General features: G+C 38.8%; 1 protein-coding gene across 1 annotated transcript in view; it reads left to right on the forward strand.

Annotated features, from left to right (window-relative positions):
• Positions 1 to 12081, forward strand: part of EPSTI1 (epithelial stromal interaction 1) — a 45715-nt gene extending 33634 nt beyond the window's left edge. The window contains exons 8-11 of the mRNA XM_086478742.1: positions 2061 to 2144; positions 4971 to 5044; positions 6549 to 6654; positions 12061 to 12081. Coding sequence (XP_086334868.1) covers positions 2061 to 2144; positions 4971 to 5044; positions 6549 to 6654; positions 12061 to 12081 — 285 coding nt within the window. The remainder of the gene's footprint in view (positions 1 to 2060; positions 2145 to 4970; positions 5045 to 6548; positions 6655 to 12060) is intronic.
• The last annotated feature ends 4923 nt before the right edge of the window (positions 12082 to 17004 follow it).

Raw genomic sequence — 17004 nt, forward strand, 5'->3', positions numbered from 1 at the left:
ATCCCGGTTTGAATGAGCCTGGTAAGTATCAATGTAATTAGGAAATAGATAAAGTATTGCTTAAGTTTCATTATTCTAATTGCCTCAAAAAGGCTTTTTCACATATGATTAGTCTCTTCGTGTCTAAACCAAGCTTTCCTACTGATGTAAAAGCTTGCGGTGAGGAACATTAACTCTGAGGCAGAAGGAGTTCTCCTTTAGGGGGGTTTGTAATTGGGGGAAGACAGACATCATGCAACCAAGTGGACAGAAATTGCCATTACAAGCATTACTTCTTAGTCAGCAGAAACTTGGAAGTATCCAGTTTGGGCAGCCCTCTGTTGTATACAGCCTTGAGTAAAAGAAGGGAAAGATTTACCCCCATATTTCCTTGGTAACAGTTTTTCTGTACTGTTCTTTAAAACTAGCTGATATTATACATGGCTTTTGCATGGCAGCATTTCTATAGCTTTGTGAATCAGTTCATCACTTGCTTATAATGCAGCAATGCAGTTAGCAAAATGTCTTCCCAACCAACTTGGATGAGGTACGGTCTACAGGCATTACACACAGCACAGCCTCTGTGCTCTGCGTGAGGAATCTGAAGCACATAAGCAATGAGCAGTTATCTAAATAAACTTGGTGTAGTACCAAAATGCTAAACCAGTGAGAAAACTTGAACTCTGATTTTGATGTTATCTTGGACCTGTCCTTTGTCTGGAGTAATTAAAAGATTCAGGAACAATGTATTTGAAACAGTGAAGCGTGATAAGCTTAGGAAGTGCCTGATATGCATGCTAAAGGTGGACATATATATATGTGATTTTTTTAAATTTAGAAGTAATGTTCTAAAATGTTTGGGACAATGTAATGTTCATCAATTTTTTTCCCTCACATATTTGATAGCGATATCAATTTAGCGCACCTTGTTCAAATATCAGTGTCAAGTATTACTTGATGTGCATGAACAAATACAACTTTTTTGGAGTGACTCTGTCATTGGTGAATTTTTTGGCCCACTTATTTAATCAAGCTCATAATTAATTTTAATCCTGTCTTTCAAAGTGTTACCAATCCTGCGTAGATTTTTATTGTCTTCCAACTTGATTAACATACACTCCACACAATTCTCCAAGCCATTACAGAGAGTAATGAATAATATTGGCCCAGAATGAGTCTCCTTGGACACATGTAACAAGTCCTCCCAGCTCAAAATTGAGCTAATAATAATTGCTTTCTCTGTTCAGTCCTTTTAGCAAATTATGTGCGTGTTGTTTTAATGGTGTCATTCTGCATGCATGTATCGAGTTTCAAGAATATTGTGTAGATCTGCAACAAATGGTCTAAAGTAAAAACTGCACACTTCTTGAATTAAATTATACTAGCTCATTGTTTAGTGTGCTACCCTATGTCCCTGCTCAAAGACTTTACAGTGTAAGTTCCTATGTATAACATCCTAAGGATCCTGTAAGATCCTAATGGTAAGCTGCCTCTTTGCTAGCAACTACAACTTGTGAAAGACCAAGGACAGTTGTTCTAATGAAAACATAGAACACAGTTGAATACATTATTCGTTATGTGTAATTTTCGGTTCTCTTGGCTACCCCACAAATAAAATAGCAGATTTGATCTCTCAGCTTCTCTTGCCCTGCCTCCACAAATGCCTTTCCACAAATGATCCTGGGTTCCCCTCTGTTACCAGGCCTCCATTCTGCTTTGTTATCTTGGTAATATTTTCAGTACTTTTCTTTCTTCACAAAATACAGCATCTCACTATCGTATGTCCTGATTGTGTTTTCTGACCACTCAGGGTATCTTTATGCTTGACACTGGGACATTGAATAGCCTGTGCTGTGGCTGACTGGTTGTGACATTCAGCCAAACCAAATGACTGAGAGGCTTTAGACCACTTCTTTTTAAAATTCTAGTCTTCAGACTGGTCCATTTTTTAAGTAACAGGAATCATTCAACTGTTTCTGTTTTGCTAATTACCTGTACAACGATTTGGGAATAAGGTTTGGGATTTTAGCCCCCCCCCTTCTCCCCACACCAATATGTTTATATTCTCTGCTGAACAATAGACAAGAAGCCATACTTATAAGCAAACTCTCCAAGAGGATGAAAACAGAAGATTAGAGGAAATGAAGCAAGAACAACGGAGGAAGGTAATTATACATTAACAGTTTGCATATTGTATCATTTTTGCATGCTGGGAAACCAATTAAATACATTGATTACTTGTAGCCTACACACAGAGCTTCTCCTTAGCAAAAGTGATTCAACCACTGTTTTCAAATATTGTGAGAGAGATGAGCCAACCTGTAAAATTTGGACAGGGACAGCACAATTATCTTCTGGCTTCAAGGCTATTTGCATCTGGATGACTTGCTCCTGTTTGCCTCTCCATTTGAACAATTGTGCAGAGCATTTTTTGACCATGGCACCTGGTTTCATAGGCTAAGGAAACCAATTTCCTCTCTTTCAAGCAGAAGTAATCTTACTGAGACATTCATGAAGATCTCAGACTCTGAATAGTCTCTTTCTAGAGAACTGAGGCCCATGTGCCCTGCCTTCCCAAATGGGGGTGTGGAAGCACTCCGATTTGCTGTTAAGTCTGTACGCTTCTCTGTTCCCTTGCTTACCACCTAAATGAAGAGTTTTGAGTTGTCTGAAAAGCAGGCATGCCATAACAGCAAGTTTGAACTCCATCTTCTGCATATGTGGCACGCATTGCCTGAAATGCATCTGAAGCACTGTAGTCCTGCTGGCACAGATTTGGGTACCATATCCACATAAAAGTTCATCTACACAAGGCGATGGCACTGTGCTGTTATCTCTCTTGGCTCCCGGTCTGACTGTGCAAATATGGGGAGGGCAGCATTTGAAAATCATATTAGTAAATAATTTAAAAACGTATTAGGAAATACTGAGCTTCTTGCCATGCCACTGCTGTTAGTAACATCCAAATTAATGTTAAACTACTTCCCCAGTAGCAGAATCTTAGTGCAACGACTTCCATGCAGTGAGTTTCTATTAGAGCTGGAGAAGTCGCTCAGCCCCTCTCGTGGATAGCTTTCTTTAAGATGCTGGGGATAAGTAGTACAGTATTCCAGTATTTTATTGTATTCTAGTATAGTATTCTAGTATTTCATAATATTCTAGCAACCAGGATGCTGGGAACAAAATGTGGGGGAAAAGAGAGGCTCTTAATTCCTTTCCCATCAGGTGTATGCTTATTCTCAGGAACTATACAAAGGAGAAATTTTTGAAAGCCAGTCCCGATGGGTGTAAGGCTGGTAGCTGTTGTGTTCTTTACATTGATTCTTCCATAGAGAAGATGACTGCAGATGTGAATTAGTATGCCCCTACTGTATGAGTTTGGTTTAAGGGGCTCATGTAGAGCTTTAGACTCTTTACTGATTTCCACAGGTTGCTATGAAGGTGTTGGCTGCTTCTAAGGCTGCTCTTGCTTGGTACACAATTCCAAGTGCTCCCTGCCTTTACAGTGGCTGCTACCAACTGCACAGAGTAATGCACTACTTACAAACCTACTGTAAATAATAGGTGTTTTAAAGGCTGCAGTAGCTGTCCCTCAGATATATGTTGGTTCATTTCTACTTCAAACTAATATTTATTAAATTAATTGTGGATTCTGTCTTGTACGTCCTAGCACAGTATAGCTATAAAATGTATAGATATTGTCAGTTCCCTTTTTTTTTTCAGAACAGGTTTTAGTATGTATTGCTTGATTTAGAAATTTTCAGTATGCTTTGAAGACCGCATCATATACACACAATATATTTCAGAACATTACTCCAAGAGAGGACTCAGCATATTGGAAAGTCAGATACTGGGTTTTAATTTTCAGGTTGAATAGTTATTTAAAGCAGTGAAAATTAAGGTTGGCTTTTTTATTTCTTAATCCTGTTTCTTCTTTTAGGGCTAGACAAATATTGATACACAACACATTCACAGTTATTGATTTTCTTCATACATTTATTGCATAGTTTTTACTTAATGTTCCACTTAAATTGATTTTTTAAAAAAACTTTTGTAGTTCAATGCAGTTATTGAAGCTTTTATCTAACCACATCATTTTATTTTAGTTCCTATTCCTACTGCTGCTCAGTTGCTATGGAAAATATGAAAGATGAGTCTGTTCATATTCCTTCCCCTTCCCCCTGCAAGCCAAATTTTCTTTGCAGAAAAATCTGCATCTTCAATTCTTGGATGCATTGCAGGGAGCAAGAGCCAGACAAACAAGCACACATGCAGAGCAGAGTCATACAAGCTGTGTTTCTTTTGCAGTCCTGGCTACAACTGCATAAGCAATCTCTCCTCTGAAAAGAATTATCTTTGACACAGTTCATACACCTTAATATCACGTAACATAAGGATGGTAGGCTGCTGCAATGCTGGGAGCTTGCCCACACTTTCACCACACCGATAGGTACCATTTGCCCTTCCCTTACCCTTGGGGCAGCGCCAGGGAGGTGGAGGTGACACACCACATACCCCTGTTCTTATCTTCTTGTGCTCCACTGAGGCAGGAGGCGAAGGGCATGTCTGCTTCGTACACCCTACAGGCACTACGTACCCTATGGCTGTGTCTGCTCCTGCTAGATGACTTCAGCTGTCTTCCCCCTTCGACACACAGGGAAATTCAAACCCATGGGTTGGGGCAGGTGGAAGCAGACTGGTTTCTGGCATACTGCTTTAAATGTAGGACTGTAAATGTCTGAATCCTGTAACTTCCCACTTTTTAAGGCACAAACAAAACTCATCCAGTGCAACGCTGAACAGAAAAATTATCTCAGTTTTTAAGATAGTGCTGTCACATAAATAAAATGCTGTCAAGAGAAGTTCTGGGAATGACATGTGGCTCTAGCTGAAGTTAACGCTGTGTGGAATTAATTTGGTTTGCAACGTAGGTATGTTAATTAAAAGTTTGTTGGATCGTTGGGGTTTTTTCTCACTTTTATCATTCCCAGGCTGAATTAATGGAATTTAAACAAAAGCAGGAAGAGGAAGCCAGGACAAGAGCACATCAAAATGAGCAGAGGAGGTATGATGCAAAAATGCAGAATACACTTTTAATTGAATTCCTATCCAGAAGGAGTCTCAAAATCCTAGATATTCATGCTTAAGAAGACAATTGCAGTGAGGGATCCCTGACCTCACCTCTGGTTTAACTTTGTCTTCAAATGAGCCACTAATATCCATCATTACAACCACTCACTCTCCTGCAGTATGACCCAGAGGACCTTTTTCACTTTATTTATCCTATCAGCATAAGATACAGCATAGGGTAGAAACTATTAGTAGTTTCCGGTAACTTCTATTACAGTAGTTTCAGCTGGGAAACCTTTTATTTATTGTATCTATCTATCTATCTATTTATCTTTTTTTACTTTATTTTAGAATTTTGTCTATGCCACATTTTGTGATTGACTGTCACTGGGGTTAACAGACAGAGCTAAACGTGGGATTTAATATCAATACAGATGGAAGTTGCAGTGCAGCAAGGCCTTCTGCAGCTGCAATGCTTCGTGCCCCAGGCTGTCCCCCACAGCTGTGCCCTCTCTGTGCTCAGCGGTTCTAGTCTTGTGCTTCTGTCCCTTAACTGACTTGCCATTATCTTGAAGCACAACTTTATTCTCAGCTTTGTTTTCTGCTGGTGACAAGAAACAATGCTCAGGCTCAAAAATAAAAACACCATTTGTTTCTTTTTTATGTCATTAGGGAAATAAACAAAAAATACTACTGTAGGCAACCACCCTCCATACTGTTTTTAATTCTTTTTTTCTCTAGCAAAGATATTGAGATAATTACCCATAGAAGTTAATGAAGGATTTTTGATTCAGTCCATCTCATGTCCCCAGACATCTTGCATTTTACATCGTTCTTACCAATAGCACTGTAAAACATTAAAACAACAGTCATGTCTAAGCATGTCAGTCCTGAGCATTAATAGGGGGAAAAAAGAAACAGTTTTCAGAAGGTTTGAAAATATTTAAAACGGATTGAGAAAAGGGGTATTTGTATTTGTGCGTGCTTTTCAGATTGATAGAGCAGTAAAAGAAAATGCTGGAGTTGATTTCAGAGCTGGATGGTAGGGAAAGTTGTCAGCTACACAAATTGTCCCTATTAGTAACAAGCTTAAGTGCATTTTTTCATCAGCATTAGGAAATCAGTATTTCTAGAAACTATCCTTGTGTACTGAAGGCTGAGAGACTGCCTAAGGTGAATTGGCAAAATAGCTAACCTCCCTGATAGGGTGGGTGGTAATGTGCAGATCATCTTTCTATGGAAAATTTTGGTGCGTTTCTGACAACAGCTGAGCTATGCCTTTTAGTCAGAAGATAGGATAAGGGTGCACCTAATGAATTGAAACCAAAATCCACCCTATCTGATGTCCATCCATGGTTATGCAGCACAGGCTTGAGAAACGTAGGAAGATGGGTATTGTACTGAGAACAGGGAAAGCCACTGACAGAATGTTAAATTTCAGAAGTCTGTGAACTCCTCAGCTACCTTCGATCATTATTCATTTTTTGTTGTATTTTAAGGGTAAATAATGCTTTCCTGGACCAACTCCAGAAGAAAACACAACCTAATAGCATCTACCAGCTTGGATATTCTAGGAGTCTGGACTACCTCAGTAACAGCACCTGGGTAAGATATTGGGTACAGAACGTGATAGCAATGAGGTTGTTTAAAAGTTGTCTTTTCCCCAGATACTATTATGTGTCTGTGTGCATTTAGCCTGCCTGACAGAACTTACAGTCCTGGCTGGCTGTCTACAATAGTTTTTAAGAAACAATCCTGCCTTAAATATAAGCTGTTCAGCTGGGAGAAGGGAGGAACAGCTGCTCTTGCAGCAGAACTCAGTGGCTTTGCATGCAAGGTAATTAATACGTTGAATGTGGTTCCTTGCATTTCCTTAAGTTCAGAACACAGGTAGTAAAATTGTAAGGGATTTTTTGAAAGTCTTTAGATGAAAGATGTTTGGAAATGCTGTAAACATTTTAATATGATACTGAAATTGGAGGGAAGAATCCCATGAAAGGTGCAGCTGTTCGTTTTTTACCCATGTGAAATTATGTCAAAGAAGACCCAACTGCATCCAATTTAAAAACCATAGTATTTGTAAGGATTCTTTGAAGAAAAGATATCTCGACTGTAGCCTATTAAACATCCATTAATTTTTTTAGCTGTCCTAAATTAATGTGACTGTTACTTAGAATTGCACTCTTCAGTGTAAAAAACCCACCTATGTAGTATTCCCATCACGGAAATTTCCGTTAGGTTGAAATTCCATTGCTGAGAGGGCCCTAGTGCAGAAATGAAAGATTTACAAAGACTGAGCAGCAAAAAGATGGGTCTAATAGAATTTAGTGAACATAACAGTGTAGAGAAAAATGTTCAGTTGTTAAACCATAAAAGCTTGAATTGGATTAGTTGCTGTCTGGTGAGGATGTGTATGTTGGCAGATGAATGCCAGGAAGACTTGGGTTCAAGCATCTATAAAGTCAAGGCATGATTAAGAAGCAGATACTCTTGCTGCTAGAGGTTTCCATATACTAGATGTAGAAAAAGAGTATCTTTATCCTACAGGCTTTGGGCAAGCCCTGGGTCATGGCAGAGGGCTTGGGAACCTTGGACTGAGGGCCACCTTTGTGCATAGCAGTTCTCTTGGTCTTGCTGAGAGGAGGCAGGACCTGCCAGCTCAATGTCCCACAAGGTCTATGGGCAGCTGCTTGGAGAACCGGTTGGTTACAGGCTTTACTGGTAAGGCCTGTATTATGTGCCAGGCAATCCAGGAGTTGTTGGAAGCCAAACTACAGAAGTCCAGACTAGTAAAAAAGTGTGAGTAAGAGAGCACTCTGTATGGCCTGAACCTTCTCATGAAGGATGGCATGTCTGCAGATAGCAGAATTAGAGACTTCAGGTAGGACAGAGCCAGCTGATACCTAGTAAGAGGCAAAAGGTAAAGTCTGCAGGATGGGGCCTAGTTAACAAAGGCAGCAAGGGCAGAAATTATTATTTTTATTTTACTTTGTGTTCTTTGTCCCAATTTGTAAACTATTTCCTGATAAACTCAAAAGAAAATGTGTGACACAGCCGAGATCTCCAATATCTAAACTTGAGCATCTCCATCAGAGTGCCTGCTGTCACCACTGAAAACCTTGCCGTTGTCTGCAGAGGGAGCAGGGTTTTGCCTTTAGCCAGATGCCATATGTCCTCTTCCACAGGGTAGTTGTTGGTACCACCAAACGAGTGCACTCAGCCCAGGCACAGTTTTAACAACAGACAGCTCTGTGATTGTCAAGGGTTGAGGGGCCGGCCGCTAACAAATGACAGATGCTATCAACCCCTCTCCTCTTCCAGAAGGGGAAAAGAGAGAGAGTAAGGGAGAAAGACTTATGGGTTGGAAAAGAAAACTGAAACAGCTTTAATTAAACATTAACAATAATAATAATAAAAAAATAATAGTGAAATATATACAAATATATACAAAACTGATACTGAACTTTTACTTATGACACTTCAACATAGGGCACAAGATGTAGCAGTGATCTTGGCTTCTGTAGGTGCAAGTATAAGCAAGAGCCTTTCTGCATACCATTCCTTGGTAGTAGCTATAAACATCAGGTGCTCTCACTACTAGAAGCAGACATTGTCTGGAAAAATATGCTGTTACCTTCAGAAAGTGCATTCACTTAAAAAGACTTAGCTGAAAAGTAAACTCACTGAATGGACAATTGATTCTGTTCTAGTTCAAACCAGGACAGTGACATGCTGCCATGTACACAGCCAAACTATGCTTTTTTAAATATATATATTCAAAGAATGCATCAACAAAAATGCAATAAAACCCTGTGTGTAGAAGTGATACATTTCCTACTCTGATGTTTACTTAATGGCTCCCAAGGAGCCTGCCTTCTGTTGTGTAATGCTAGATTATCCATTTTCCCTTTAAGCTATGATGTGAGATTAGAAGACTAAACGAAACAGGGAAAGAATAAACTATGAAAAAATATGTCATCATGGAAAGGAATTAAAAATGAGTGTTCGTAAAAAGAGCAAGAAAAATATCTCTCAAAAGATAGGCTAGAGGCTGCAACCTCAGTGTCTTTGATTATACTAATATTATTCTCCCATTCCTTGGGATTTTAAATAAAAGGTTCTGAACTCCAGGTGGGGCTTACAAGTCATGTGGTCTGCAGTGTGACATTTTACATTACAAGGAAGCTAACTGAAGCAGGACAGACTATATACTAAGATTAAAAGAAATTTAAAAGGTTCCCAAAGTTAAGACCTGCAGGTAATTTTTGAGCCTGCTCCGTCTGTGCAGTGGCACTGAAGAGGAAATATTTGTTCTCCTTCCCCCTCCTTTTTTTACTGTTGGAACTCTTTACAGTCACAGCACCTTCACACTTAACAGAAATTGAACATCGCACTGTGTTGTCGATATACCTGCTGTATTTTTCACCATCATTTCTATTAGCCTGATTTCCTAAGGAAATGAATTTTGTATGATCACACTGTCAGTGTTCATGTAATGAGGTCTACAGCCTGCTGGCCAAACTTAGCCAAATTTAAAAGGGGGTATAAGTCTCAAAGATAATTAAGTTTCTGTGTGTTTTGTGAAAAGCAATGGCTGGCAGAGGACAGACTCCAAAACAGTGCTCCACTCTGAGGGGTGCTGGGAAGGACCTGGGCACTCTGTGTTTTGCTCAGCTGCAGCCCTTCAGCCGATCAGCATGGGCAGAGCTCCAGAGCAGCTGCAGCTCTGTCCTTTTTTCCTGGGGGTAGGGGATGCAAAAGAGGACATGGAGAGGAGGAGGGTAAGTTTGTTTTTATTATGTGTGTCTGGGCAGGAGGGAGGAGAGCAGATATATTGCCCAATTGTCCACTATTCAATAAGAAACCAGTTTTCATTAATTCATCTGCCCTCCAGACATCTTGTGTTTTATTAGGAATATTTATAAGCTGTTATTTCAAGAAGGATCTTCATGAAAGTAATCTTTTCTCCCTTTTTGGTTATAAATGCCAGGGCACTCTCTGGGTGGTCATGTGGTTTGCTTTTTTAATGGGAAGACAAATTAATGAATTTCCACATCTGTCTGTGAGATAGTGCACCCTCAAGAGAGTATTGAGTCTTGTTGTATGCTATCAGGAAAGTTTTGATGTCCTTTGCACTGCCATTGTCTCTAACATAAGGATAAACCTTTTAGGATGGGAGGGTAAAAAAATAACAGTTGTCATTTCGACATCAAAGTTTAAACAATAAGGTTTAATCCTTACTCAGCTGGGACCTATGACCGAGACAGTATCTGTTCACTGTAATAGCACAAATGACCAGTTTTATCTAAATATTAAAACACTTCTACGTTTACAAAATAATAATTTTAAAACAGTTGCACATTTTTGTATTCACTCACTTGTGAGATTTGCCCATGTTCAAGTATGAAGGGATTTGCAGAGGCAAAGGGCTAATGTATGGCAAGCCTGTAACAGAGCCCTTGTTTATTTTTTTGCATGGAAACAGAGCACTGTCAAGGACCCTTTTGTCTATTCTGTTAATGCGGAGAGGTCACATGGTAAATATAAGAAATTTATATTTCTACTCTTCTTTAATGAAATACTAGTGGTCTTGTTGAAACTCTCTGAGCTATAGTAAACCCAGAATGTAGAAAGCAACGTGACATGTTACACCTTCCCGTTTCGTGTCTCCATTACACCCGGTGTCATAAGAATGACAAATGCTCTCTCAGATGCTGACTCTGCTCTTTCAGTGGATGCATAATTCTAGATTATTTGTTATGGGAAGCAACTGTGCCCTCAATACATAGCAGTGTGACAGGAAACCCCATTCACTTCCTTTCCCATATGCAGAACAGGAACTCAATGGATGCTGAATAAATCTGTTTTGAGGAAACGTGATTTATGGATAAAACTATTTTAAATAAACATGGTTTGTGGGTTAGCACTTGGTTTAATTCTTGTAGCATGATCCATGGGAATGTTTCTTTGGAGTCTCAACCAGCACTTGATTTATGCTATTTGCTACCAGTCTGAGAGGGAACACGTCATGAAGTTTACTGTTGTACAGCGAAGAACTATAGCTCAAAGGTCCCTGAAGTTACAAGGCCAGCATGCATGCCACAGTTTTCCATACACAATCAGTCTTTAACGCAAACTTTCGTGAACCTTTAGATGGGCAAAGATGCACTGAAAATGCTGGTTTCCCAGAACAAAGAAAAAGCTTTTATTTAACATGGGAATATTGAGAATAGAATGTTTATATGAGAAGGTTCCAGAGTGCAGTCCATAATGGTTACGTTTGTTTTAACAAAGAATGTGGTTTGATAAATTAGTTTTAACCTGGTTAGTCTATGTACAATCAGTATTAAATTTTTTCCTCGAACTGGTTGGTTGGGGTTTTTTTATTCAGAGTAACGTGCTTGTCTTTCCTGGCAGAAGGATGGCATAAAATAAACAAACAACTCAGCAGAAGTATCAGCATTGATATAGGGACCTCAGATGAGTAGGTCTAGGCATGCTGTAGCTGAGTTTAATGACTTAACTCTGACAAGGCAGTCAAACAGCATATGCAGATGGGTTCTGCCTGCATTGACTTTGAGCTCAATCATTCTTTCCTTTGAAAATCTCATCCTAAAAGAGAATAGTGGGAGTCCGGGGAGGAATGGAAGAAACTTTTCACTCTTTCAAATTGTGTGAGATCAAGAAAGAAATTGTGTGAGGCTTCTGAAGATATTTGGAACACTTCTAGATTGATTTTTTTTTTCCAGCAGAAACAAGATATGTTTATCTCCTGAGTCGATACATCCTGCTATTCATATTGAGTTCAAATCGAAGAAATATTTATTGCTAGAATTGGAAACTTGCATAAGGGTTTACTTATTTTAAGTGGAGTTTCAAAAGACAGGAGAGGGCACAAAGTAATCAAGAAAGTTCTACACAGCTGGCTAACCAGAATTCCGTGCATAAATATGTGATTGTACTGTACATTTTACATTGTACTGTACTAATGCATTTTTTTCTTTTATCCAGGAGTCAGACTACTTGGAATAAAGGAGAAAAAAGGTAAGAATAATGAATTTGTTCATTTTTTTTTTTAGTACCAATGCTGGTGTTAATTTAGCTTCATATTTGACATTTCATTATGACAGCTTACGTGGTTTAGTTCTCAAATAATATGAGAGGGGATCTTAAAATAAATGCTTTCCAACTCTGTGTTTGAGGCCATGCAATGGCACATACCTATTCTGAAACATGTTCTTTTGTAAAGATCTGCAGAATGTGTATTTCAAAGCAGAGGAAGTGCTGATGGCATGGAAGGCACCTGCTTGAGGTGCCTTCATATTAGGCTAAAAACACAATACAGCCACATTCTCTGTGTCATGGACTGTGAGTGGATAAACTTGGGCAGATGAGGAATGTGGCTGGAAATGCAGGAGGCGACTCTGCAAACTTTCAGTGGTCTTAAGTGAAAGAGGATGACTTTGTCATGGGCTGTTTCCCATGAGCAAAAAGGGAGACTATTCATATTAGTGGAGGCTGTTGATAAAACACTACTATTGAATCAGAGAAGTCAGGCCCTCTGTTTTCAAATGACCATTTCATCAGGCTCACTGCACCTATGTTCTTTCCTGAAAGGGGTTCCCTACCCTAATTCCCAGTTCCAGTATAAAGATATGTGCAGAGCCTTTACTTCTAAGCTTGGAGACTTTTAAAGCAAGTTCAGGTACGGACACACATTATTCTTGCCTTAGGATGGCTTTGACATAACTCTTTTTTTTTTTTTTTTTGACAGCTAGGGTTTTATAAAGAGGAATTTAAAAAAATCAAACTTAAAAAAGCCTCTTGCTTTCAACCCTTCTCCCACAAGTGCAGATATTCTTCTGCAACTTTCTTCCTCATTTTCTGTTCCAACAGTTATTTTAGTATTTTTGCAGCAGGGTTGTATTCTGAAGATGGTATCCCATGAGTCGTCTTTTCAGTTTTATGAGGAGTAAAATTGTTATTAAAAATTAACTCAGATACACTAAAGAAATGGCAATGAGCAGATAAAGGCAGTTCCCCACAGAGGAAGAAGTGGCCATCTTTTGCAGCCCACGATACTATTAGGTTTTGTAAACTGTGAGCAGCTGAAGGATTTCAACGCATTGGATTCTTTGTTGTTTTTCACAATATCTACAATACCAATAATACATTTACATATGAACTGTACAAGAATTACTGATGGGTGCAATTTTTTAAGCCTTGTTTTACTGTTGTTTGGAAAACACATTTCAGCTTGCTACATTAATATATTGTTCAAAGAGTTATTAATATGTCTGCAGATAATTAGGACATTTTGTGAATTAAATTTACAAAAAGATAGAAATCCCTTCATGAAGGCTTTACATAATTAAAAGCTAAAACCTGTCAGAAAAAAAGGGAGACTCTATTTTCCAGTGGACTTAATCCTAGAGAAGTTGACTTTGATTTTTGGTTTTGCTGCAAAAGATAATTTTTAATTCTGTTTTCTCCCTCTTGTTACAGGGTATTGGAGAAATATTCGCTTTTATCTGGCCTAGCCCAAATGACCTTGTAAAAGCTCCAAGAAAGCGCTCTTTTATCATTGTGATTTTTTTTCTTACCCTGACTTTAGCTTCACACCCACTTCATGAGCAATCTGCAGAGGCTGGTTTCTATCTGTCATTATTCACGCATATTTGAAGCAGCTTATTATGAAAGTCCTATTTAATTTTTAATAAGAGAATGTGTCATTTTTTTTTCATAAATTGTTTTGCCTCTTGCAGAATGTAATTATCCCAGTCTTTGGGATCTCAGAAAGAGAAGGTACTAGTGGCTGCAGAAGATACAGTAATTTCTGTGTTTACTTGCTGCTCCATACCCAGCCAAAAAGAAGCAGGTAGAGGGTTTTCTTTTGGAATGGGAAGGAGAAGTATTGCTGGCTTGTGGATTTTTTGCTTTGTTTTGGCAGAGTTTTTGTGGAATTGTTTTACTTTTGTATTCAACGGCAGACTCTCAAGAAGAAATAGATGTGTGTATTGTAGACAGGATCTTTTAAATATGTTCTTAGACAAATACAACACATGAAAGAAATAAAACTCAAAATAACACTGACATTTATTCGATCTCTCCCACATCTTTTGTCATACAATATACGAGTTTTTCACTTTGCCTGTTTACCTTGGTAACTTCTTACATGAGTGGGGAAAATGTCTCCAAGGTTAGCTTTAGTTTCTTGCTTTTCTTTGTCCCTTTAATCTAATGGAATTTAATTTGTATCTCCCTGTTTCTGCAGACAACAATATTTTAATGCTTTCCAAAAGTCAGATGCATGACCAAGGTATTTCTAATGGGAAAAAGGGTCCACAGTACATGTTAGATAAACCATGCAGGCAAGAAAAAGTATCTGCAGCATTTACAAGTACATCTTAGGCAAAGTTAAAGGTTTCCTGAGCAGTTTTTTTAGTGTGCAGGCATGCCACGATATTTTTCCATCACCCTTGCAATATGGAAACTTCATAATTGATCACTAGAAGTTTTCTTTTGAATCATGGATGTTGCTATGTTTGCTTTCCCCTCTGGGACTCCCTGCAGTTGCCCTTGGCTCTCTTTGCCTCAAAGAATTACTCAAATGTCTTGTACTAATAGCTAGCTGATGTTAATAGGAAGTGCAAGAGATCTTGGTAATGCTCTGTGGGTTTTTTAAGTGTCTGACACTGAGAAAATTCATTGGGAAGATTTTTGCATACCTATACAAATGGCACTGTATTGCAAGTGGTACCTGGCTGTGCTATTGAACTGCTGCTTTGGAGATTAAATTCACATCTTCCTCAAAGAACTCACTCACCCAGCCTCCTTAAGTAGATATCAGCAACTGGGGCTAAATGTCTGCAGAGTGGGATACACGTACATGCATGAATGTATATTTTAAAGGAAATGTCTTTACTCTAATCAGATCCTTGTATTGTACTCTAATTAGACTAAGGCTTGTAGGTGGTCTTTTTGAGGTAGTGAACTTGCAGCCTCTCCACACTTGATGTACAATACCCCTAGACCCTGCTGACAAAGGCTGAGTGGGGGAGAAGTCACCATGGTCACTGACAGGTTAAAATTCAGTGTGATCCCGTTGCTGTGTTTCTATATCCAAAGAAGAAGAAGAACTTTTTATTAACCTGCCTCTTTCACATTCAGGAACAGTGACGGCAAGTCACCTTGAGTAACCTCTCCCATTAAGCTTGCCTACTTTCTTTTGGCTGTCTTCAAAGATGAAACTTGATCGCAATCTTCAAAGTGCTTCCCCTTATCCAGCATTTCAATCTCTTATTTGAAATGCTCTCTACAAACTATTTCAGACATTAACTATTCCATCCTTATTTAATGGTGAAGTATCAGAATTTTTCCTCTCCTATCTTTCTGAACAGAACAGACAAATCTATATGAACAGTGGCCCAGGAAGTGTCTTTGAGAGCCGTGGCCTGCGATGGAGATGATAAGAAGCTATATGCATCCACGAGTTGATGTTAGCAGGATGTCTGGAAAACGGTGTTCTTATCCTGCTGGAAAGCTTCCAGTATCTCAGAATTACCATCTCCCCGCACACACACATCCTGCCAAAACTTTAAGCTTGAAAGCAAAGAGATTTTATGACATCTCTTTAAAGGGGTTATATTGAAATGAACTGGTGATAGACTAGGAAAATGGCTCATGTCTGTTGAGAGTTAGGAACTGATACTTGGTTGTGTTTCCTATCTACCTGTTAGAGTGAACCTTTGATAGAGGTTTTCAAATACAAATAGGTTCCTCTAGTTATAACTTACACTGACTGAGTTAATTACCTAATATGCAGTGGCATAAAAACATGTTTTATTACTATATAAGAGTAATAAGAGGTTCAGGTTTTTTGTTTTGAAAATTGTTGTCTCAATATTATCTATACTGATGACCTCCTTGGTATTTCAGAAACAAACCTTCCGACAAGGAGTGGTATGGGGCTGAAAGTTACAAGAGGAAACCCCCTTACTTTTTCATTGCTCAGACAAATTCATTTTAACAAACTGACTAAACCATTATGATCAGCTATTCTGGATTCCAATAGAACTTGACAGCCAGATTCCTATGTTTAGATTTTATGGTCTGCCTAGATCAGAAACTACTTTCCTATCAAGAAATGCAATGTTTGTTTAAGGACTTACAAGATTTATTCTCCATTATGTACCTACAAGTTGTTCCAATGGTTTAACTATCCTTGCTTTTTAAAATATCTGCCTCACTCCTAGTTCAAACTTGGCAAGTTTCAGGTATCTGTTATTGAATTTTTTTAACCACTTGCCTGGTAAATTAAAGTTTTCTGTTCTTGGAACTCTTACTTTTTTCAGTGTGCATGTTTGGACAGCTTCATTCAATTTGCAGTCCTTATTCAGCTTTTATTTGTAAAAATATCCCAGAGTTACAGAATGCCTTAGATGTAATAGGATTTGGTGTGAGTGTATCTTCTTTTTAGTATGTGCCCCACTATCCAGACACTGAGGTAGAATATTACTAGCTATTAGAAAGGGAGCTAACCCATAGCTTACATTTTATGGTACTCATCCATGTTCAGTTCATGCCTCTGTTTCAAGAGATCCAAATCCCTGTCTCGTACCTTGGAGAATATCTTCACCACCAGGCTCTTTAGGGTAGTTCTCAGCACTGAGGCTGTGACGGCTCTTGTGTGTTATGCAAAAGAATAAAAATGCAAGTGAAATGAGAAGGCTTTATCTAGCCCAAGAGCTGGGTGTTCCTGCTGTGGCCCATGCCATGACTCTGTTCCTCATCATAGTCTTCCCTAAGAGCTCCCTCACATAGCGCACTCACTCCTTTATAATTCCAGATGTTTGTTTTCTCTAGTCCTTCTCCCAGAGGGCAGAGTCTTTGGCAGAAATCTCTTTTGCTCCCTCTGTTAAGTATTCTTCCTCCTTTCCCTTCAGTCATGCCCCC

Source organism: Leptosomus discolor, chromosome 1 (assembly GCF_034619465.1).
Source record: "Leptosomus discolor isolate bLepDis1 chromosome 1, bLepDis1.hap2, whole genome shotgun sequence".
NCBI classification, from domain to species: domain Eukaryota; kingdom Metazoa; phylum Chordata; class Aves; order Leptosomiformes; family Leptosomidae; genus Leptosomus; species Leptosomus discolor.